Source organism: Aedes aegypti, chromosome 2 (genome assembly GCF_002204515.2).
Source record: "Aedes aegypti strain LVP_AGWG chromosome 2, AaegL5.0 Primary Assembly, whole genome shotgun sequence".
In the NCBI taxonomy this organism is placed as follows: Eukaryota; Metazoa; Arthropoda; class Insecta; order Diptera; family Culicidae; genus Aedes; species Aedes aegypti.
The window spans coordinates 94,159,728-94,184,432 of record NC_035108.1 but is presented as its reverse complement, the minus strand read 5'-3'; the positions used below and the strand labels follow the sequence as shown (position 1 = coordinate 94,184,432).

General features: G+C 43.8%; 3 protein-coding genes across 4 annotated transcripts in view; 2 read left to right on the top strand and 1 right to left on the bottom strand.

Annotated features, from left to right (window-relative positions):
• LOC5577573 overlaps positions 1-24,705 on the bottom strand; it is a 1,170,395-nt gene that overhangs the window by 469,736 nt on the left and 675,954 nt on the right. The gene's annotated exons all lie outside the window — the stretch shown is intronic.
• On the top strand, positions 1,282-7,425 carry LOC5576672 (ATP-binding cassette sub-family A member 3). The gene is made up of 11 exons (XM_001662763.2): positions 1,282-1,413; positions 1,807-2,111; positions 2,181-2,367; positions 2,426-2,686; positions 2,746-3,000; positions 3,058-3,181; positions 3,242-4,625; positions 4,684-4,754; positions 4,810-5,171; positions 5,233-7,106; positions 7,171-7,425. Exons 2-11 carry the CDS (start codon positions 1,897-1,899, stop codon positions 7,346-7,348), a joined length of 4,911 nt encoding a protein of 1,636 aa, XP_001662813.2. The 5' UTR covers positions 1,282-1,413; positions 1,807-1,896; the 3' UTR covers positions 7,349-7,425.
• On the top strand, positions 18,029-24,253 carry LOC5576674 (ATP-binding cassette sub-family A member 3). The gene is made up of 11 exons (XM_021841557.1): positions 18,029-18,257; positions 18,577-18,857; positions 18,925-19,114; positions 19,174-19,434; positions 19,496-19,750; positions 19,803-19,926; positions 19,991-21,374; positions 21,433-21,500; positions 21,556-21,911; positions 21,971-23,829; positions 23,894-24,253. The coding sequence occupies exons 2-11, from the start codon at positions 18,595-18,597 to the stop codon at positions 24,069-24,071; spliced, it is 4,938 nt and encodes a 1,645-aa protein (XP_021697249.1). The 5' UTR covers positions 18,029-18,257; positions 18,577-18,594; the 3' UTR covers positions 24,072-24,253.

The following is a 24,705-nucleotide window of genomic DNA, read 5'->3' as shown; positions in this document are numbered from 1 at the left end:
CAAAGTGTCATCTGTAGTAAATTGCAAAAGAGTTTGGATGTTTTTTCTTCATACTTGCAAAAATTCAAGATTTCTCCTAATGCTTCCAAAAACTCAACTAATAATATAAACCAAAAGCTCTTTATTTGAAACCTCCAAGACATCACGATGAGAGGGATTTCAATAAATTGTTCAGATGAAGTTAAGTATCTAGGGCTCATGCTAGATAAAAAATGAACTTTCAAAAATTACATACAGGGTATTCAATATATAAAATGTCTGTATCCACTCATTAACAGAAAATCGAACCTTTGTCTTAAGAACAATTTTTCTGATAATTTATACCGTTTGAATTTGAAATTCCATAAATCTAATTAAAAACTGTAAAAACTAAAATTGTCCAACACTGTTAAACGTGTTCAACATTCAATTGATTCATGATGGTAGTTTAAAAATCGTCTCAAGAGGCTCAACTGAGCCTTCAGTAGTAATTCGTGGTTCCATGTCTAGCAGTACCAGTACAACCTATCTAGCTGGTAATCACACTCTGCAGCCGGTCGTACACCGTCGCGAAGGCTTTTCTCGAGCACCCCACAGCGCCCCAATTGAACGATTACAGTAAATCCGCCGATAAGTCCATTGGTCTGCGAGTGCGATTAGACCCGTAGATATTGTCTTTTATCAAATCAATGAGCCGAAGAGAATGCATGCATGTGTACCTATTTGATACAGGGGAGGGTATCTTTGCACCAGTTGCAACTGCGTCAACTGAGCAGGAGTTAAGGTGGTAATGATTTTGCACTTTGATTATGGTGAGTAATGTAAAGAATGCATGAAATATTCTGAATCATATTTTAAAGGAAGCTAGCTTTTGTTGGTTTCCAATTAAAATTATACGCTACTGAATTTGTCCTAAGTGATTTAGATAGAGAGTGATTTTTTGCATAGTTTTTCAGTTGTATATGCTAACATTTGACACATGGTCAATTATTTATTATTCCGGAAGGGATTCCAAGATATTTTCGTGTCCTTCTAATTATCTCCTTTCGGCGTTCGATATTTTGTAGTTCGACGATTTGTCAGACTCAACCGAAACACGAATCAGAGCCGTAGTGAACAGCTAAGTGTTTTGGGAAATGCTGACGAGTTTGCGCACTATCACATCTCACTGTCACCCACTACCGGCATGGTCCCCGTGCGATAAAGCCCTTTACGTACCCAATGATTGCAGGTGATAAGAGTCGCACTGATAGGGTGATTGTGGCCATTTCGATAAGTTTGCGGGCCGATTTGTGGGAACAAAAGCCTACGCCTTCGGTGCCGAAATGTGTCAGTGCTAGCGCGAATTTCAACGGGATCGGTTCGGTACCGGGAGTACGGTGAAGATATTATTGGTGTTGCGTGGGAGGAAGGAATCCGATCAAGAGGACGAAGGTAAATAGTCGAGTAGGTGTTAATTGTGATCAAAATTCAAAGGGGGCGAACTGATTTCTCGTTTTTTGAGGGATATCTCGGTTTAAAAAGGGAAAGTTTAGGCAATTATTTTTAATAAAAATTAGAAACTAGTTGCATCCTAACAATTAAGCGGGTAGGATTGTTACTATGGAGCTATTTTTAATAGCAGAGAGGGAAAATATCTCAGCATTCGGTAATTGATTTGAAGTAGAAGGCACATTCCCGAACGATAATGGCTAGCCATCTCAAGTAGTTCTCCTATTCGAGCACTTCAGGAAACACAATTAATCACGAAAGAGTTTTGTTGCAAGCGGAAATCGATTGAAACACGTTATCAACCAAATATGACTCATTTTTGTTTCAATGAAACAGTTCAACGCAATTCACCTGCAAGGTGAAGGCGAAGGCAACGATACGACGACGGCAACGCCCGTTTCAGCGGGAAACCCCACTCCAATCAATATGACGTCCAACGGACAAAAGTTCCTCCTGCTGCTGGAGAAGAATTGGATCATCCAGAAGCGGCACTATCTGCAGACGCTGTTCGAAATCATCATTCCGGTGCTGTGCTGTTCAATCTTGCTGTTAGTTCGCGGTCTCGTAGATCCTGAATACGTAGAAAAGAGTACAATCTTCAGCGCTTTATCAACGGATTCGTTCGCCAATCGATTTCAAATGTATGTGGAAATAGATTAACCTATTACAAGTTGATGTTTCTACCATGAACCGATTATCTCTTATTACAGTAATGGTGAACAGCTAAACTATTCAATAGCATATTCACCGCAGAATGTCATACTGGATCGAATCATGGCAGATGCTGCCGAATCGCTGGATACTCAAGTGATCGCTTTCCCGGACGCTCAAACCATGGAGTCGTTCCTCATGAGCCATAACCTGGTGGCTGGAGTGGAGTTTGGTGATTCTCTATCAGTAAAGTATTCCCACTATTGTATTTGGATTCCCTCTAACAATCTCGGACCACTTTCAGAACGTAATCAGCCTTCCGGAAAAGCTCAGCTACGCCATACGCTTCCCCGCTGAACTCCGGTTCGGTTTTGGTCTGCTCTCGGACTGGGAAACTCGTCTCCTCATGGTACCGTTTACGCCTCGTCTACGTGATCCCTACTCAAATGACGGTGGAACTCCCAGTTATTACGCAGAAAATTTCCTCTCCGTTCAAACAGCAGTTTCAAAGGCCATCATCCGGGAGCGTAACTCTGCATCGAAAATGCATCCCGTCTTCATTCAGGTAATTCTTTTACAGTTAAACCCAGAAGACGCCAAGTTCTCATTCGAGTTCATCAACAGCGTTTCCCATATCCACCGTACTACGACGACCCGATCCTGCAAGCTATGGAGCAGCTGCTGTCCCTGGTCATCCTGCTCTCCTTCTTCTACACATGCATCGTGATGGTCAAGCACATCGCCGTCGAGAAGGAACGACAGCTGAAGGAAGCGATGAAGATCATGGGACTGCCCAACTGGCTGCACTGGGCGGCGTGGTTCGTCAAGAACATCCTGCTGCTAGTGATTGCTATATCGCTGATAACGGTGCTACTTTGTGTGAGTATGAAAGTATTTCACTTGTGTCGTTTCTCCTAACTCTCAACAAACTAACAGGTCTCCGTCAACGGCAGCGCCATCCTGGAGTACTCGGACTGGACCGCTGTATGGTTTTTCCTGTTCGTGTATTGTATCGCGATCATCTGCTTCTCCTTCATGATGAGTGTCTTCTTCAATAAAGGTATGGCCCGAATCACCCTCAGTAGATCTCAACCATGATTCAAATCGATTTTTCCATCAGCTAACATCGCCTCTGGTATCGCTGGATTGATGTGGTTCGTGTTCGTGATGCCGTACAATGTGACCGCGCAGAACTACGACGGAATGAGCACTGGGAGCAAGGTCGGTTTGAGTTTGTTCTTCAACAGTGGAATGTCGTTTGCGATGATGAGTACCCTGCGCATGGAAGCAAACCAAGTGGGATTGCGGTGGAGCAGCTTGTTCACTCCGGCTACAGTTGATGACGGTTTCAGTGTTGGTACAGCGATCATAATGCTATTGGTGGACGCGTTGATCTACCTGGCGATCGCTTTGTACGTGGAACAGGTTATGCCAGGCCAGTTTGGAGTCGCTAAACCGTGGAATTTTCTGATCAAGAAGGAGTTTTGGACCAAGAAGGAATCCAAAGCGGAAAACGTTCCACGACGACTAATTGAAAGACAGAACTCGAAGTATTTTGAGGCAGAACCCAATGGAACGAATGCAGGAATTCAGACGGTCGATTTGCGCAAAGTGTTCAACGGGAATAAGGTGGCGGTCGAAGGATTGAATGTGAAAATGTACGAAGATCAGATTACAGTTTTACTTGGTCACAACGGAGCAGGTAAAACCACCACTATGTCTATGCTTACGGGGATGTTTTCGCCAACTTCTGGCACAGCATATCTCAATGGACATGACATCAGAACGGATCTTGAGGGAGTCCGACAATCTATGGGATTGTGTCCTCAGCACAATGTACTCTTTGATGAGATGACCGTCATCGAGCATCTGAAGTTCTTCGGTAAACTGAAAGGCGTACCGAAGGCAGCACTCGACGGTGAGATCGATAGATATTTGAGGATGTTGGAGCTGCTGGACAAGGGGAATGCTCAGTCGCAAACACTCTCCGGTGGTATGAAACGAAAGCTGGCAGTGGGGATCGCTCTTTGCGGTGGTTCAAAAGTAGTATTGCTCGACGAACCAACGTCAGGAATGGATCCTTCGGCTCGTAGAGCTCTTTGGGATTTACTCCAGAAGGAAAAGAAGAACCGTACTATGCTGCTGTCCACGCACTTCATGGATGAAGCGGATGTTTTGGGTGATCGTATCGCGATCATGGCAGATGGAGTCCTGAAAACGGTTGGATCTCCGTTCTTTCTCAAGAAGACATTTGGCGTTGGATATCGACTGATTTGCGTTAAGGGCCCATATTGCAACAGGGATCTGCTTTGTCAGATCTTAAGAAACTACATTCCGGATGTTCGGGTCGAAACCGACATTGGTTCGGAGTTGTCGTTCGTGTTGAAGGAGGACTATATTGGAGTATTTCAGAAAATGCTTGAAGAGTTGGAACGGCGGATGGCGGAATGCGGCATTACAAGCTTTGGTATTTCTCTGACCACGATGGAGGAGGTGTTTTTGAAGTATGATTAACATAACAATCTGTTTTCTGATAATTAATCTTTGAATGGATGCTTTCAGGGCTGGCAGCGACACACTTTCGGAAACAGACCATTCTAATGGAACTTCTATTGAGACGATCAATCGAAACTGTAAGTTAAATAATAAGAAGTCTACAAAACAACTTTGTGATTCCAATCATTTCAGATTCGTTGAACAACATGAACCTTTTGACGGGAAATGACCTGCTGCTCAGTCAAATCAAGGGTCAATTTTTGAAGAAAATGTTGTCTTCCCTTCGTTCGTGGGGTACGCTAATCATCCAGAACGCGATTCCAATCTTCTTCGTCATTATGTCCTTTGTGATTGTTCAAAGCATTTCCAAAGATCAAGATTTACCACCGTTGAAGATATCTCTGGATCCCTACAAAGAAACTGTGACTGTATTGGAAGGTAACGCTGTAGTTGATCCACGAGTACAAGCCTATCAGAATCTATTGAACAATGTGGGTGGATCGCATCGACTAGAGACTGTACCCAATACGGTGTCGGAGTATATCTTGGAAAAAGTGAATGATACACAAGCGCAAGAAAAAAACATGTTTATATAACTTTGATTTCCCATTTCAGTCCCAAACAGCCATCTCCGAAGTTAACGTCCGTTACATGGTGGGCGCCACCCTTAACGATACGGCCTACACCGGATGGTTCAACAACAAAGGCTATCACACAGCCCCATTGGCTTTGTCGCTGATTTTCAACGCCATCATGAGCACCGAGTGCCCAACTTGTGAGATCACAGTCGTCAACAAACCTCTTCCGTTTCAGCTGAAAACAACGCTGTCCATCGTGAACACCGGGCTCAACGCCGGATTTCAGCTGGCCTTCAACACCGGGTTCGCAATGGCTTTCGTCGGTGCACTCTTCATTCTGTTCTACATCCGCGAACGAACATCGCGTGCAAAACTACTCCAATATGTCAGTGGAACTAACATCGCTCTCTACTGGACCGTCGCCTTCATCTGGGACTACCTCATGTTCCTAGTAACCTGCTTGCTGTACATTGCTACGCTTGCCATCTTTCAAGAGGAAGGTTGGTCGTCCTTCGAAGAGCTTGGACGCGTATTCCTTCTCTTAATGCTTTTCGGAGTAGCATTCCTGCCGACTACCTATCTTTGCTCGTTCCTGTTCACAGTACCGGCCACAGGATTCGTAGTCGTCATGCTGATCAACATCGCCTCCGGAGCAATATTCTTCACAGCCGTTACGTTGCTCAAGTTTGATGGCATCGATCTGGACGATATTGGCAATGCCCTCGAGTGGGTTTTCATGTTCTTCCCGAACTTCGTACTCACACACGGACTGAACAATATCAACCAGATCACCAGCACCAATTCATTTTGTAGAAAGCAGTGCGCCCTTGTTGATGGCTGCTCTCTGGACAACACCTGCGCATGGAGCGAGCGATGCTGCGTTCCAGATGTGTTCTCCTTTGAAGAGCTTGGTATCAATCGCAACTTGCTGTTCCTTGCGTTTGTGGGAGTCTCGTCGTTCTTGGTTATTTTGGCATTGGAGTATCGTTTGATACACAGAATTATTGATAGTGTATTCAAACGAAAGCAGCCTTGGGCACCGGCCCCAGTGGATGAAGATTCGGATGTGGCAGCGGAGAAGAAACGAGTTCAAGCTATGACGCATGTCGAGCGAAACCAGTATAGCTTGGTGATGAAAGACTTGACCAAGTACTACAAGAGTTTCCTAGCGGTGAACAATCTCTCGGTGGCGATCGACCGTTCAGAGTGCTTTGGATTATTGGGAGTAAACGGAGCCGGAAAAACCACTACATTCAAGATGATGACTGGAGATGAGAACTTCTCCTCCGGGGAAGCTTGGGTCAAGGGCGTTAGCTTGGCGACCAACATGAGCACCGTTTATCAGAAGATTGGTTACTGTCCGCAGTTTGATGCTTTGCTCGATGATCTGACAGGACGCGAAACGTTGAAGATTTATGCCCTTCTGAGAGGAGTTCGCCATGAGGACGTTGGTAATGTATCGCTGACTCTGGCGGAGGACCTGAACTTCCTGAAGCACATCGACAAGAAAACAAAGGAGTACAGTGGCGGAAACAAGCGAAAGCTGAGCACGGCTTTGGCCTTGATGGGTAATCCATCGGTGGTGTATTTGGACGAACCGACGACAGGCATGGACCCAGGGGCGAAGCGTCAGTTCTGGGACATGATCTGTAAGGTGAGGAGTTCAGGCAAATCGATCGTGCTGACATCACACAGCATGGAGGAATGCGAAGCTCTGTGCACGCGACTAGCGATCATGGTCAACGGAGAGTTCAAATGTTTGGGTTCAACTCAACACTTGAAGAACAAGTTCTCCAAGGGGTTCCTATTGACCATCAAGGTGAATAGGTCAGAAGACGCTCAGGAACAGCAGCGAAGGATTGGTGAGGTGAAGGCATTCGTGATGAATCAGTTTGGCGGGGCAGTGTTGAAGTGAGTTTGTTTAAGTGTTTGAAATTCAAGGCCTGTTGACTAATAATGTGTCCTTTACCTACAGGGAGGAGTATCAAGACTCGCTGAGCTTCCACGTACCACAAACTGATCTCAAGTGGTCGGCAATGTTTGGATTGATGGAGTCCAACAAGGATCGGCTGAGTATTGAGGACTATGCACTTGGGCAGACATCGTTGGAGCAGGTGTTCCTGTTCTTCACGAAGTACCAGCGTATAGTCTGAGCAGCTGATGAACTTTGTTTATATACACTTATTTATTGTAAAGCTAATACATACGAATCTTGTTGTTTGAAACAAAATGTTCGATTTGGTATTCCGAAAAAAAATCTCCCTATGGGAATATCTTTGAAAGGTCTCTAGCATAATTTGGGTTACATGGGAGACACGTTGATGCATACTGCAGAACTACTTGAAGTATTCCTGTTTAGGTCCTTGAACAATAACATGTTTTGTTTTTGTTAGATTGCCCCACGTAACTTTATTATTGACCTTGCAAGGAATGTTTCATAAAAGGCTAGAAAAATCTTCGGATTCAGGCTATTGCAAATTACAAAAAAAAAATATCCGCACAATAATTCCCTTCTGAAAGTGTCCTTTCCGAAATGTCAGATAGGAACAACCCCAGTGTTAAAACTAAAACCCCTTTTTAAAGGGCTTACTTTACTTTTGCTGGCTCTACGTCCTTCAAGACATGACCTGCGCTACAATGTCACGCCAACTAACTCGGTCCATGGCTGCTAACCTCCAATTCCTCGATCGCCCCACACTTCCAAGATCCTGCTCCACTTGGTCAAACCACCTAGATCGTTGCGCTCCCCTTCGTCTTGTACTGGCCGGATTTGAGTTGAACACTATTTTTGCGGGATTGTTGTCCGGCATTCTCACAACGTGTCCCGCCCATCGTACCCTTCCAGCTTTGGCGACTTTCGTAGAGTTGCGCAAGCTCATGGTTCATTCTTCTCCTCCATACGCCGTTCTCACATACTCCGCCGAAGATCGTCCTAAGCACACGTCGTTCAAAAACTCCTAGCGCTTGCAGGTCCTCTTCGACCATTGTCCACGTCTCATGCCCGTAGAGGACTACCGGTCTTATGAGCGTCTTGTACATGGTACACTTAGTACGGAAGTGAAGTTTACCAGACCGCAAGGTCTTGTGGAGTCCATAATAAGCACGACTTACGGCAATGATACGTCTTCGAATTTCTCTGCTGCAGTTGTTATCCGACGTTATCAATGATCCGAGGTAGACAAATTCGTCCACCACCTCGAACTCATCCCCGTCGATCGTCACGCGTCTGCCTATGCGAGCTCTATCGCGCTCGGTTCCTCCAGCCAGCAGATATTTCGTCTTCGACGTATTTACCTTCAATCCAACCCGATCTGCTTCACGTTTCAGCTTGGTATACTGTTCAGCAACCACCTGGAACGTTCTTCCGACAATGTCCACGTCGTCAGCAAAGCAGATGAACTGGCTGGATTTATTGAAGATTGTGGCCCGCATGTTGAAGCCCGCCCGTTTCATAACACCTTCTAGAGCAATATTTAACAGGAGGCAGGAAAGACCATCGCCTTGTCGAAGTCCTTTGCGTGTTTCAAACGGGTCCGATAATGCACCCGATATCTTCACACAGCACTGTACACTATCCATCGTTGCTTTGATCAGTCTAGTCAGTTTCCCGGGAAAACCATTCTCGTCCATAATCTTCCATAGCTCTTCGCGGTCGATGGTATCATAGGCCGCTTTGAAATCGATGAATAGGTGGTGCGTAGGGACTTGATATTCGCGACACTTTTGGAGGATCTGCCGCAACATAAAGATTTGGTCTGTCGTCGATCGCCCGTCCACAAAACCGGTTGATAACTTCCCACAAATCTGCTTGCCAGTGGCGATAGACGGCGGAAGATAATCTGGGAAAGCACTTTATAGGCTGCATTAAGAATGGTGATCGCTCGATAGTTCTCACATTCTAACTTGTCACCCTTTTTGTATATTGGGTATATTATTCCCTTCTTCCACTCCTGGTAGCTGTTCTGTATCCCAGATCCTGGCTATCAATCGGTGCAGACAAGTGGCCAACCTGTCCGGGCCCATTTTAATAAGTTCTGCTCCAATACCATGCTTTCCAGCTGCTTTGTTGTTCTTGAGCTGTTTGATAGCATCCTTAACTTCACCTATTGTGGGAGTTGGCACGTCTCCCTCATCCGCCGTATTGATGAAGCCATTCCTCTTGCTGTCTGGATCTTCCTCCTCTGCGCCGTTTAGGTGTTTATCGTAGTGATGCTTCCACCTTTCAATCACCTCACGTTCGTCCGTCAAGATACCTCCATCCTTATCCCGGCACATTTCGTCTCGCGACCCAAAGCCTTTGCGGGATGCATTTAGTTTCTTGTAGAACTTTCGTGTTTCTTGAGAACGATACAGCTGCTCCATCTCTTCGCACTCCAACTCTTCCAGGCGGCGCTTTTTATCCCGGAATAGATGGGTTTGCTGTCTTCGCTTCTGTTTGTATCGTTCCACGTTTTGACGGGTGCCTTGCTGCAGCATCATCGCCCGCGCTGCATTCTTCTTGTCCAAAACCGTCTGACACTCCTCGTCGAACCAACCGTTCCGTCGATTTGCTTCCACGAACCCAATGACATCTTCCGCTGCGTTGTTTATGGCTGCTTTGAGACTACTCCAGCAGTCCTCAAGAGGGGCTTCGGTGAGCTCTCCCTCTTCCGGCAACGCTGCCTCAAGGCTTTGCGCGTATTCAGTTGCGACTTCGGGTTGCTTGAGTCGCTCCAGATTGTACCGGGGCGGGCGTCGGTACCGAATGTTGTTCACAACGGAGAGTCGTTGGCGCACTTTAACCGTCACCAGGTAGTGGTCCGAATCGATGTTTGCGCAGCGATAGGTTCTGACGTCGATAATGTCCGAGAAGTGTCTTCCATCAATCAAAACGTGGTCGATTTGCGATTCAGTCTGTTGGGGTGATCTCCAGGTGTACCGATACGGGAGGCTGTGCTGGAAGTAGGTACTACGTATGGCCATGTTTTTGGAGACGGCGAAATCAATCAGTCTAAGGCCGTTTTCGTTCGTAAGCTGGTGAGCGCTGAACTTTCCTATACTCGGTCTAAATTCCTCCTCCTGGCGCTACGATGTCGAACTTGCGGACCCTCAATAATTCGGAAAGAATGCGGGTACTTCCCAAGAAATTGAGAGACTTACAGTTCCATGATCCGAGTTTCCAATCGTTAGTCCGTTTCCGATGCCTGGGTCTATGCCGATTGTTCCGGTCCGAATTTACATTGTATGCTTCCTGTACTGATGATTTTTACGGCTGGCTTTTTAAAGGGCCCAACTTTTAAATAAGAGTATAAATATGATATAGCCGATATTTGAGCAAGAAAAAATGTTAAAGTAGTTGTAGTAACATGCTCTTTTGTGTTGTTAAATAAAAATAAGATTTCATTAAACATTTAAGAACCTTATTCATTCAGAAATTCCTTCAGGGAATCCTTCAGGAATTCATACAGAGCCACCTCCCGGAAGCGTCAAGTTTTTTCTCCGAAGAATCCTTTAGGAATTCGTCCATGGATTAAACCACAAAATTTCTACGGGAATACATCTGAGGATTTCTCAACAAAATCTTCCTCCTACAGAAATCTCCAGAAGCTTTTCCAGAAATTATAACGAAGTTCCTCTGATGTGTCTAACAGGATTTCCAGCAGGAATTCCTCCTTGGATTTCCTCCAGGAATTCACTGCAGGTTGCCACCAGAAATACCTCAGGGGATTCCCCAAACACTCCTCCGGGCGTAATCTCCAGGAATTCCTCTGGAGATTTTCAATAGCATTCCCTTCGCGAATTTCGTCCAGGTATTTCTTTGGGGATTTCGTCCAGAAATTCTTCCAGAGATTTCCTCCAGGAATTGCTCCGAGGATCTCTTCCACAGGGGACGTTCTCCATAAATTGCTCCGAAGGTTTCCTTCATCAATTCTTCCGGCGATTGGCTCCCGGAATCCCTTCTCTTATTTTCTTCAAAAATTCCTCCGGAGGTTTTTTTTACAAAAATTCCTCTGAGGATTTCCTCCAGGAACTTCTAAGGGAATTTCCAATAGCGGATTTCGTCAAGATTTTTTTTCCGGGGATTTTCTTCAAAAAATTTTTTGCGGGGATTTCATTAAAAAATTCCTGCTGGGATTTTCACAAATTTTCTTCATTTTTTCAAATAATTTATCCGGAATTTTCCTTTATGAATTTCTCTGGGAATTCGCACAAAGAATTTCTTCCAAAATTTGCTCCAGGAATTCCTTCGAGAATTTCCTTCGAAGATTCCTCCAGAGATTTTACGGATTCCTCCGGGGATTTTCGTCAGAAATTCCTCAGGAGATTTTCTATAGCAATTTCTCCGTGAATTGCCTCCCGAAAATCCTATGGCCATATGCTCCCGGGATTAATCCTTGGATTACCTTTAGGTATTTCTCCGAGAATAGCCAATAGCAATTCATCCGGGTATTTCATTGAGAAATTCATTCGGGGATTTTTCAGAGAATTTCTCTGGAATTCTCCTCCAGAAATTTCACCGGAGATTTACTTTATTAATATATCCTTGAATTTCCTTCAACCCAGAAATTCATAAGGAAATTCTTCCGAGGATTTTCTCCAGAAATTTCTTCAGGTTTTTCTTAGAGATTTTATACGGAGATTTCCGGGGCCTTCCTTAGCCAAGTGGTTAGAGTCTGCGGCTACAAAGCAAAGCCATGCTGAAGGTTCCTGGGTTCATTTCCCGGTCGGTCCAGGATCTTTTCGTAATGAAAATTTCCTTGTCTTTCCTGGACATAGAGTATAATCGTACCTGCCACACGATACACGAATGCAAAAATGGCAACTTAGGCAATGAAAGCTCTCAGTTAATAACTGTGGAAGTGTACATAAGAACACTAAGCTGAGAAGCAGTTTCTGTCCCAGTGAGGACGTTAATACAATCCGGAAATTTCCTTCGGGAATTTGAAAAAAAAGGTTGAACCAGGAATTTCTCCGGAAATTCACTCCACGCATTTCTTCAGGATTTCCTCCTGGGATTCCCTCCAAAAATTCCGTCAAGAATTGCTCCGGGCATTTCAAGAACTGCATCGGATATTTTCTCCTGGATTTCGTCCTGGAATTACTCTGGGGATTTCATTAAGAAATTCATCTGAGGATTTTCTCCAGATATTCCTTGAGGCTTTCTTCAGATGATTTATCCGGGGTTTTTCTCCAGGATTTTCCCTGGGAATTTGCATCAGGATTTTTTTCCCGGAACTTCTTCCAGGAATTACTCCGGATATTTCTTCTAGGGATTTTCAGGAATCCCACTAGAGGTATTTTTTTATTCTGGCGATTTGCTCCAGGTTCTTCAAAAATTTCTCCAGAGTTCCTCATGGATTTTTTTCGTAGTTCATTCCTCCGGCAAATCATTAGGAACTCCACCTGGATTTTTTTTGTCAGATTTCCTCTACAATTCCTTCTGGAATTTTTTTTCGGAATTTCTCAGGGAATTTCTCAGAATTCCTCAAGTAATTCTGTTGGAATCCTCTGGAGTTCAATTAAGAATTTTGCTAGACTTACTTAAAAAATTTGAATACAAGTTCCTTAGGATTTTTTTTCGAGAGTTTCTTCGAAAATTCTTGTAGACGTCCAGAAGGGATTCGTCAAAAGTTCCTCGTGGGATTCCTCCGGAGTTCTGAATTTTATCCATCAATCTTTCGGAACTTCCATCGCATTTCGACTGGAAATTCTTCCAGAAACTCCTCTGGAGTTCTTCCAGTAACTTCTCTGGAGTTCTTCCAGCGATTCCTCTGGATTTTCCCGGTAATTCCGAGAAAGTTCCTCCGGAGCTCCATCGTGAATTCTTTCGTATTTTGTATTCAGTTTCTTCAGGAACGCATCTGGAGTTCCTCAAGAAACGCCTTAGAAGTTCCTCTAGGAATTGCTTTAGAGTTTCGATAGGATTTTGTCCCGAGTTCCTCCGGAAATTCCTTTGGAGTTCCTTCAATTCCTCCAAAGTTTCTCTAAAGCCCCACTCTCCCGGGAATTTCTCTAAAGTTCTTCCGAAAAAGTCTCCGGAGTTCCACCTAGAATTCCTTCGGAGCTCCGGTGGGAATTCCTTCTGAGTTCCGCCGCGTAACCCTTCGGAATTTCTCCAGAAATTCTTTTGGGGTTCATCCTTATACTCCATCGGATATTCGTCATAAGTTTCTTCCAGAATTCCTCCGGAATTTCTCCGAAGTTCCTCGAGAAATTCTCTCAAGAATTCCGCTGGCAGGTAGAGGAAATCCGGAGGCATTCTTGAAAGAACTCCAAGGTAATTGCTTAAGGAACTCCGGTGAAATTCCTGGAGAAATTATGGAGAAATATAGGATCTACCGAGAAATTGCTGGATCAAATCCAGAGGAATTACGTGAAAAATTCCGGAAGAACTTTGGAGCAATTACCGGTGGAACTTCCGGGGAATTGCTAGAGGAACTCCGACGGAATTTCTGGAAAAAAAAATCCTGGAGGAACTCCGGAGGGATTCCAGGAGGAACTCTTGAGGTATTCTAAGAGAAGCTCTTGAGAAATTCGCGGAGGAACTCTGGAGGATTTCTCGGAGGAAATTTAAAGGAATTCCCGGAGTAACTCTAGAAGAATTGTTAGTGGAACTCCGGAAGATTTACGAGGAATTACTGAAGGAATTCTGAAGGATTCCTGCAGAAACTACGAACTTTAACGGAAATCGGTAGGAATTCCCGGTGAAACTCCAAAGGAAATCTAAAGGAATTGCTGAAGGAACACCGAAAAAAAAATCCATGAGGAGCTCTGAATAAATTGTTGGAGGACCTCCGGAACTGCGGAATATTTTCTAGAGAAACTTCGAAGAAATTTCTGAAGGAACAATGGAGGAAATCCCGGAGGAACTTTCTGAAAAGTTCTGGAGGATCTCCAAAGGAATTACTGGAAAAATTCCGAGGAATTTCTGGAGGAACTCCGAAAGACTTCCTGGAGGATCCATGAAGGAAACATTTTCAAAGAATTCTTGGAGAAATTTCTAGAGAAACTACGAAGGAGTTCCTTGAAAAACTCAGAAAGAATTCCTGGAGAAACTCGGAAGCAAATCCTGGAAGAACTTTGAAGTAAATCTTGGAGGAAAACATGGAGTAACAAACTTACTCTGAAGGAATTTCTGGTGGAGCTCTGGAGGATTTCCAGGACGAAGTTTGGAGAAATGCCCGAAACAATTCTGAAGGAATTTCTTGAGGGACTTTGAAGGTTCCTGGACGAACTCTCAAATATTTCCTGTAGGAACACCGGATAAATTGTTGAAGTACCACCGGATAAATTGCTGAAGAAACTTCGAAAAAATTGAAGGAGGATCTGCTGAAGAATTCATGAGGGAAACCCGGAAATATCTTGGAAGAATTTCTGACAGATCAATGAAATAATTACAAAAGGAACTATGACGGAAATACAAAGAAATTTCCTGTGGAGCTCAGGAGGAACTCCGGAGGATGTTTTATGGAATCCTGAAGAATTACTGAAAGAACTTTGGAGGAATTTCTGGAGCAACTCAGACGGAATTACCGGGGAAGCTACGAAGTAATTCTCGAAGCAACTCTCAAGGAATTCCTGGAGGAACGCTGGACAAATTCCTAGAGAATCTCCAAAGGAAATGCTGGAGAAGTTCCAGAGGCGTTCCTGGAGAAACTCCGGATGTGTTTCTGGTGGAAGTTTGGAAACGTTTCTAGAGCAATTCCAGGGTAGTTGCTTCACGAACTCCGGAGAAATTCCTGGAGAAACTAAGGAGAAATTTCGAAGGAATTCCCGATGGAGCTCCGGAGGAACTTCCCAGGAATTACTGGGTGAAATCCAGAGGAATCGCTAGAGGTACTTCTAAGGATTTTCTGAAAGAACTCTAGAAGAGTTTCCGGTGGAAATCCGGATGAAGTTACGAGGATTCGCTGGTTGAAATCCAGAGGAATTGTCTGAGGAAATCGGAAAGAATTTCTAAAAGGGCCTAAACAATCCTGCAGGAACTTCGGAAGAATTTCTCGAGGAACTCTGGAGGAATTCCCGGAGGAAGTCTAAAGGAATTCCCGGAGAAGCTCTTGAGGCATTTCCTGAGGAACTCTGGAGGAATTCTCGTAGGTAATGTAGTGAATTTTTCAAAGTAGTTCCAGAAGAATTCCTAGTGTAATTAGTTGAGGAACTCTGGAGAAATTCCGAAAAAAATAGGAGGAACTATGCAGCAAATGCGAAGGAATTTCTAGTGGAGCTCTAAAAGAATTCCCGATGAAGTTCTTGTAAAAAAGGAGCAATTTCTCCGGAGGCATTTCTGGAGGAAATTTCTGAAGGAAAACTCGGCCCCCGAGGAAATCCTTGTGATTACCTTCAGAGGAGTTCTTGGTAGAAATCCTAAGATTAATTCCTGGAGAAAATTCCCATGGCAAATCCCCAAAGCATTTCCTGGAGGTAATCCCCGGATGAATTCCTGGCGCGTATCCCAAGAGGAGTTCTATGTGAAAATCCCGGAGGAATTCATAGAAAATTCCTAGGGGAAATCCCCGGATGAATTCCAGGAGCAAATCCTCTGAGGGAATTCTAAAGAAAAGGAATTTCTAAAGGAAATCTCCGGAAAAAAAAAATCTGGAGGAAATACCAGGAGGAATTGCTATTGGGAATTATTTGAGAAATTCTTAGAGTAAATCCCCTTTGAAAAAATCTCCGGGGCAATTTCTGGAGAAAATCCCCACAGGAATTCCTGGAGGAAATCCCCGGAGGAATTCGTGGAGGAAACCCATGGAGGAGTTCTTGGAAAAAATCTCCGGAGGAATTCCTGAACGAAACCCCGGAAAGAATTTCTGAACGAAATCCCCAGAAGAATACCTGGAGCAAATCGTTGGAGTTTCTGAAGGAAATCCTCGGATGTATTCCTGGAAGAAAGTAAGAATTTCTGGAGGATTTTTTTGTTTTTGGGAAGGATTCCTGAAGAAAATCCCCAGAGGAGTTCTTGAGGGAATTCGCGGCCTAAACCTTAAAATCTACGGAAGAATCCCCAGTGGAATTCCTGGAGAAATTCCCGGAGGAATTCATAGAGGAAATGCTATGAAAAAATCCCCGAAAGAATGAGAAAATCTTCAGAGGAATTCCTGAACGAAATCCCAAGAAGAATTCCTAGACGAAATCCCCATAAGAAGTGCTATTGGAAATCTCCAGAGGAATTCTTAGAAAAAATCACTGGTGCAAATCCTCAGCACCAGTGAGGAGATTCCCTTATAAATTCATTGAAAAAATCCCCGAAGTAATTCCTGATGGAAGTCCTTAAGGAATTCCTGGAGGGAATCCCCGGAGAAATTCCTGGAGCATATTTTTAAAAATTCTCCTCTTTTCTTAGGAATTTTTCGAACTGCTTTCCTTTGTTTCTCAAAAGATTATGAAATTCTTTCGGCATCCTTTGCTCTTCCTTCTTCCTTGTTAAATCACTTCAACTTTTGTAGCTTCATCTGTTCAAGAGAGAAAAATCAGAATTGGCAAACAAACATGTGTCAAACCAGATATGGATCAGCAGAAATCATGGTCCAAATCCGACCAAAAATGGACCAGGTCGTTAGCCTGTTTCAGAAAAATATGCCAGTAAAGTTTTATAAAATAAAATTGGAACTTAAAAATTTAGAAAATTTTACGTTTACTTTCAAATTTCAAGGGATGTGCGTATCTTAGTTTGTGAGATATATTTTTCTGAAAATAAAAAAGTTAGTCATTTTTTTTATCGGCACACTTTAGGTCTCAGCGCATTAGATCTTTCATTTTTTTTTAAATCATCATCTTTGAACAAAACAACCGATCTCCAAAAAAAAAAACACATTTTTACATGAAAATATATAAAGTTCTAGTTTTGAAGGGATTTTTTTTTCGGAAAAGTTGAAATCTTAAGCTATCATTTAAAAAAAAAAAGGATGGAAAACGGTTGAGCTGTTCAAAAGTTATGATTTTTTTTAAATAAAAAATCTAATGCGCTGAGACCTGCAGTGTGTGCTTATAAAAAATGACTGAGTTTTCAATTTCAAAAAATATACCTCAAAAACTAAAACACATACATCGCTGAAAACTTGACAGTAAACTTTAAATTTTATGGACTTTCAAGAAAAAATGAGAACAGCAATAGCCCCTTTGGTCCCAAGGCCTTCAAAATTCGAAAAAATAAAAAAAAATTCAGGTAAAAAATCATTTTTTTGTGAAATTTTATGTTTTTGTTGAAAAGTCAAAATCTTTAGCTTTTATTATGTCCAAAATTGAAAATCGGTCAAGCGGTTCAAAAGTTAAGATTATTTAAAAAATAAAAAATATTGCAAAGTCAAGATTTTTTGGTCCTCCTATTTCGGAAATCCAAAAATTCAAAAACACGTGTATCCTTATTTCGGATAAGGAACAAAATAGCAAATTTTCACGGAATTCGGTGAACCACTAGATCGGTTTTTAATGGAATGGCTGTATAAGCATAACTATTGGAGGTGGTTATTGAATGAGGTTCACCCTCAATCGATTAAGTTTTGATTCAATCACTTTTCTAAGGCATCAGGTATCGTCATCCATCGGGATTCGAACCCACAACTCTCAGCCGCTCCGAATGGTGTTGCTGAATAGATACGTGATGACCGCTACAACCATTTGGATTCTATTTGGGAGTTGTCAATAAAGCCAGCCAGCAGTCAGTGGGCGTAATGATGGATGCCTCTACAAACCTACACTAAACTAATTGGCATTGTACCATCTTTTGGGGGGTGGGGGGGGGGGTTGGAATCATACGCTCTGAGTGATAATAGATGATAAGAGCAACACACAAATTCGGTGATAAATGCCCGTTATATGCTTGGAACGAAAGCTTGTTCTCCCAAATTGCCAGTTTATTGGCGAATTTCAATGAGTTTGGTTGAGACGTTTACCGAGATCAGAGAAGCGGGTAGTGTTTCGCTTTTTAGCGGAAGAACATTTTCTTGAGAAGTGTTGAAGGGTGCCTAGCTAGTTTTTTTTTTTTGGAAACTGGGCCAAGATAAATTCAATAAATTATGATTAAAAAAAAATAAATATTTCAAACGTCTACATGTGGAATAAATAGCAGAAGCGCCGTATTAGGTGGGTTGCATTTTAAATACATTTTGAAGAAACTTGAGTCAAATACATCTCAATGATTGAAATCGCAACTCCTTACTTCCATTATTGGGATGCACATTCTTAGTGCAAGGAAAGACACATCACTTGTGTAATCTTACAGATTTCAATTTCCGATTCCGATTTGCCGCTAATAATACGTGAGCTTATGTGCTATCGCCAAGTAAACAATAATGTCTTTATCAATGAATAAATCAAATTGCGAGCGGAAGCCGTTGAAAAGACCTCATCAATCGCGACAGTCTTCAATACAGTTTTATCTCCATCTCGTGATACCGAACAGGTAAAATTGACAACAAAGATGACTTCAACAATGTCAACGACCGCTTCAACAGGAAACGTCAGCCCTATCAATGCAGTATCTAATGGGCAAAAGTTTCTCTTACTGCTGGAGAAGAATTGGATCATCCAAAAGCGGCACTACTTGCAGACGCTGTTCGAAATTATCATTCCGGTTCTGTGCTGCTCAATTTTGCTAATAGTTCGTGGTCCTGTGGAAACCTATTTGGACGCCACAATCTTTGAGCCTTTATCAACGGATTCTATTAACATTCATTGGTCAATGTATGGAGTTAACTAAAATCTGAACTTTCAATGATAACCACTTGAAGCTCGTTATGTTACATTCCAGCTCCAACGTTGAGGAAATCGACTACCGACTGGCATACTCTCCGCAGAATGAAATACTGGACCGAATCATGGCCGGCGCAGCCGAATCGCTGAACATCTCAACCATTAGCTTCCCAAACGGTCAAGCTATGGAGTTCAGCCTCAGAAGCCGAAACATTTTAACTGGAGTGGAGTTCGACGACTCTCTAACGGTATGGTGTCACTTCACAGATCTCTTGATCATTCCGGTTCATCCTTGTCGTACTTCCAGAATGCAACCAGCTTGCCGGAGAAGATCAGCTACGCTCTTCGTTTCCCCGGAGAACTTCGCGTATTTGGTGGACTGATCTCAGACTGGTCAACCGGTGTACTGATGGAACCGTACTCGCCACGGCCACGTAGTCGTTTTTCGGACGACGGAGGACCTCCCAGCTATTTCGCGGAGAACTTCCTCTCTGTTCAAACGGCGGTCTCGAGGGCCATCATCCGGGAACGTAATCCTAGGGCGAGTGTGCCTCCGGTGTTCGTTCAGGTAGGTATGCCGTCAAATCTCGGTTAACGTTCCTGTAATTCGGAGAATGTATTACCCACAGCGATACCCCTATCCACCGTACACGAATGACCCGGTTCTGCAATCCATGGAGCAGATGCTGTCCTTGGTCGTTGTCCTGTCGTTCTTTTACACGTGTATTGTGATGGTCAAGCACATTGCCGTCGAGAAGGAACGGCAGCTGAAGGAAGCGATGAAGATCATGGGACTGCCCAACTGGCTGCACTGGGCGGCGTGGTTCGTCAAAAACATCCTGCTGCTGGTGATTTCGATATCGCTGATCACAGTCCTGCTCTGCGTATGTAGCGGTCATTAGGATATTCAGATCTCACAATTCAGTCATTTGCCAGGTCTCCTTCGACAACCCTGCTATTCTGAACTACTCGGACTGGACCGCGGTATGGTTTCTCCTGTTCGTCTACTGCGTAGCGATCATCTGCTTCTCCTTCATGATGAGTGTCTTCTTCAAGAAAGGTACGGCAAAGTCAACGTTAATTGACCCTAACCGAACTATAGTTCAAACAATTTCTTTAACCAGCCAATATTGCGGCCGGAATAGCCGGATTGATGTGGTTCGTGTTCGTGGTGCCATACAATGTGACCGCGCAAAACTACGACGGAATGAGCACTGGGAGCAAGATCGGCTTGGGTTTGTTCTTCAACAGTGCCATGTCGTTTGCGATGATGAACACTCTTCGATTTGAAGGTAGCCAAGTGGGATTGCAGTGGAGTAACATGTTTACATCGACCACGATCGACGACGGTTTCAGCGTGGGTTTGGCGATCGTTATGCTGCTGGTGGATGCGTTGATCTACCTGGCGATCGCTTTGTACGTGGAACAGGTAATGCCAGGTCAATTTGGAGTCGCCAAACCGTGGAATTTCCTGGTCAAGAAGGATTTTTGGACCAAGAAGGGATCCAAAGCGGAAAATGTTCCACGACGACTAATTGAAAGACAGAACTCGAAGTATTTTGAGGCAGAACCCAATGGAACGAATGCAGGAGTTCAAACGGTCAATTTGCGCAAAGTATTCAACGGGAATAAAGTGGCGGTCGAAGGATTGAATCTGAACATGTATGAAAACCAGATTACAGTCCTGCTAGGTCACAACGGAGCAGGTAAAACCACCACTATGTCTATGCTCACGGGGATGTTTTCGCCAACTTCTGGCACAGCATATCTCAATGGACATGACATCAGAACGGATCTTGAGGGAGTCCGACAATCTATGGGATTGTGCCCTCAGCACAATGTACTGTTTGATGAGATGACCGTCATCGAGCATCTGAAGTTCTTCGGTAAACTGAAAGGCGTACCGAGGGCAGCTCTCGATGGTGAGATCGATAGATATTTAAGGATGTTGGAGCTTCTGGACAAGGGAAATGCTCAGTCGCAAACACTCTCCGGTGGTATGAAACGAAAGCTGGCAGTTGGGATTGCTCTTTGCGGTGGTTCAAAAGTAGTATTGCTCGATGAACCAACGTCAGGAATGGATCCTTCGGCTCGGAGAGCTCTTTGGGATTTACTACAGAAGGAAAAGAAGAATCGCACAATGCTGCTGTCCACGCACTTCATGGATGAAGCGGATGTTTTGGGTGATCGTATCGCGATCATGGCAGATGGAGTCCTAAAAACGGTTGGATCCCCGTTCTTCCTCAAGAAGACATTCGGCGTTGGATATCGACTGATTTGCGTTAAGGGCCCATATTGCAACAGGGATCTGCTTTGTCAGATCTTAAGAAACTACATTCCGGATGTTCGGGTCGAAACCGACATTGGTTCGGAGTTGTCGTTCGTGTTGAAGGAGGACTACATTGGAGTGTTTCAGAAAATGCTGGAAGAGTTGGAACGACGAATGGCGGAATGCGGTATTACAAGCTTTGGTATTTCTCTGACCACGATGGAGGAGGTGTTTTTAAAGTATGATTAACATGACAATCTGTTTTCTGATAACTAATCTTTGAATGGATGCTTTTAGAGCTGGAAGCGACACACTTTCGGAAGATCATTCTAATGGAACTTCTATTGAGACGACCAATCGAAACTGTAAGTTTAACTATAAGAAGTCTGCAAAACAGCTTAGTTACTCGATCCATTCCAGATTCGTTACACAACATGAACCTTTTGACGGGAAATGACCTGCTGCTCAGTCAAATTAAGGGTCAATTTTTGAAGAAGATGCTGTCTTCTCTTCGTTCGTGGGGTACGCTAATCATCCAGAACGTGATTCCAATCTTCTTCGTCATTATGTCTTTCGCTATTATTCAAAGCGTTTCTCAAACTCAAGATCCACTTAAGATATCCCTGGATTCCTACAAAGAAACAGTTACTGTATTGGAAGGTAACGCTGTAGTTGATCCACGAGTACAAGCCTATCAGAATTTGTTCAACAAATTAGATGGAACACATCGACTCGAGGTGGTTCCTGAAACGGTACCAGACTTCATCCTGGAGAAGGTAAGTAAGATCTATACGTAATTGAAGCCAATCTTTTCAAATGATTTTCGTCTTTTCAGTCCATGGCAGCTCTCTCCGAAGTAAACGTCCGTTACATGGTGGGTGCCACCCTTAACGATACGGCCTATACCGGTTGGTTCAACAATAAAGGTTACCATACAGCTCCACTGTCGCTATCCCTGATATTCAACGCCATAATTGGTTCGGAATGTCCAACTTGCGAGATCACGGTCGTCAACAAACCTCTCTCGTATGAGTTAGAAACTAGAGACGTTTTCGATAACGGATTCCAACTGGCCTTCAACACCAGCATAGCCATGGCTTTCGTCGCTGCTTTCGTAATTCAGTTCTACATCCGCGAAAGAACTTCGCGGGCGAAACTACTCCAATATGTCAGTGGTACTAACATCGCTCTCTACTGGGGCGTCGCCTTCATCTGGGACTATCTCATGTTCCTCGTAACCTGCCTGCTGTATATTGCTACGCTTGCCATCTTCCAAGCGAAAGGTTGGTCGTCCTTCGAAGAGCTTGGACGCGTATTCCTCCTGTTGATGCTTTTCGGGCTAGCATTCTTACCAACCACCTATCTTTGCTCGTTCCTGTTCACAGTACCGGCCACAGGGTTCGTAGTCCTTCTCCTACTCAACATCGTTTCCGGAGTTGTATTTTTCATCATCGTTGCGATCCTCAAGGCAGCGGGTCCTGCTCTGAAAGCCATCGGCACAGCTCTTGAATGGGTCTTCATGTTCTTCCCGAACTTCGTACTTGCGAACGGGTTGAACAACATTAACCAGATCATCATTAGAAATGCATCTTGTATGGCGCTGTGTGACCTCAATGATGAATGCACAATGGAGAACATGTGTGGGTTTGAGCCGAGTTGTTGTATTCCGGATGTGTTGTCCTTCGATGAACTCGGTATCAATCGCAACTTGCTTTTTCTTGCATTTGTCGGGGTCTCATCCTTTCTGATGATCTTGGCATTGGAGTATCGCCAGATACACAAATTCATTGAAGGTGTGTACAAACGCAAGTTCCCTTGGACACCTGCTTATGTCGATGAAGATGAGGACGTTTTGGCGGAGAAAAAACGAGTTCACGCAATGTCACCCATCGAACGAAACCAATATAGCTTGGTAATGAAGGACCTAAACAAGTACTACAAGAAATTTTGTGCGGTCAATAATCTCTCGGTAGCGATCGACCGTTCAGAATGCTTTGGATTATTGGGAGTAAACGGAGCCGGTAAAACCACTACATTCAAGATGATGACTGGAGATGAGAACTTCTCCTCCGGGGAAGCTTGGGTCAAGGGAGTGAGCTTGGCGACCAACATGAGCACCGTTTATCAGAAGATTGGTTACTGCCCGCAGTTTGATGCTTTGCTGGATGATCTGACAGGACGCGAAACGTTGAAGATTTATGCCCTTCTGAGAGGAGTTCGCAGTGAGGACGTTGGTAATGTATCGCTGACTCTGGCGGAGGACCTGAACTTCCTGAAGCACATCGACAAGAAAACAAAGGAGTACAGTGGTGGAAACAAGCGAAAGCTGAGCACGGCTTTGGCCTTGATGGGTAATCCATCGGTGGTGTATTTGGACGAACCGACGACTGGCATGGACCCAGGGGCGAAGCGTCAGTTCTGGGACATGATCTGTAAGGTGAGGAATTCAGGCAAATCGATCGTGCTGACATCACACAGCATGGAGGAATGCGAAGCTCTGTGCACGCGACTAGCGATCATGGTCAACGGAGAGTTTAAGTGTTTGGGTTCAACTCAACACTTGAAGAACAAGTTCTCCAAGGGATTCCTATTGACCATCAAGGTGAATAGGTCAGAAGACGCTCAGGAACAGCAGCGAAAGATCGGTGAGGTGAAAGCATTCGTGATGACTCAGTTTGGCGGGGCGGTATTGAAGTAAGTTTGTTTAAATGTTTGATGTTCAAGGTCTGTTGACTAATGATATGTCCTTTATCTACAGGGAGGAGTATCAGGATTCACTGAGCTTCCACGTGCCACCAACTGACTTGAAGTGGTCGGCAATGTTTGGATTGATGGAGTCCAACAAGGATCGGCTGAGTATCGAAGACTACGCACTTAGGCAGACATCGTTGGAGCAGGTGTTCTTATATTTGACGAAGTACCAGCGCGTATTATGAACAGATGGACAATGGTCGGAAAAAAATTGCACGACTACTTTTATCGCCTTAATTTAAGATATAGCCTATCTTAAAGTGCTAGTTGATCTCTGTATTATTTCACATAATATATAACTTTTTCAAACTGCACATTTAAAAACAGGATTTTTTTAAATGCAATAAAATTGGATTGGAGGAGAAAATTTTGTTTGAAAATTTTAACCAAAATGTGTGTGAAAGTATAAGAAATAATAATAAAAATATATAAATTTATACAAATTGTTACTTGGGAGTCGGATGACCCCTTTATAGCGTTCGAATACCCGTAAGCTAGAGTAAGAGCTTTTCGCTCGCAGGGTCGGCTTTAGACGAGAGGCTAATCAAGGCTCAATAAATGGCAAAACACTCTAAACTAGTTTTACACAGCTTTATTACAATTACTCACTATATGTGGATTTGTGTGGGTACAGGTGGTTGGCCGGCCGGCTTCTATACGGCTGCTACTGGTCAGGATGGCAAATGCGGTGCTTGAGGACGTACTAATGGGCTTGTAAACCAATATCCGTTAGGGTTCTATCCAGCGTGGAGGTACAACGCCTGAATCTGGACTATAGGCTGAGGTTCCTGTCGGGAATAACCTCGTCCGACGTTGGAA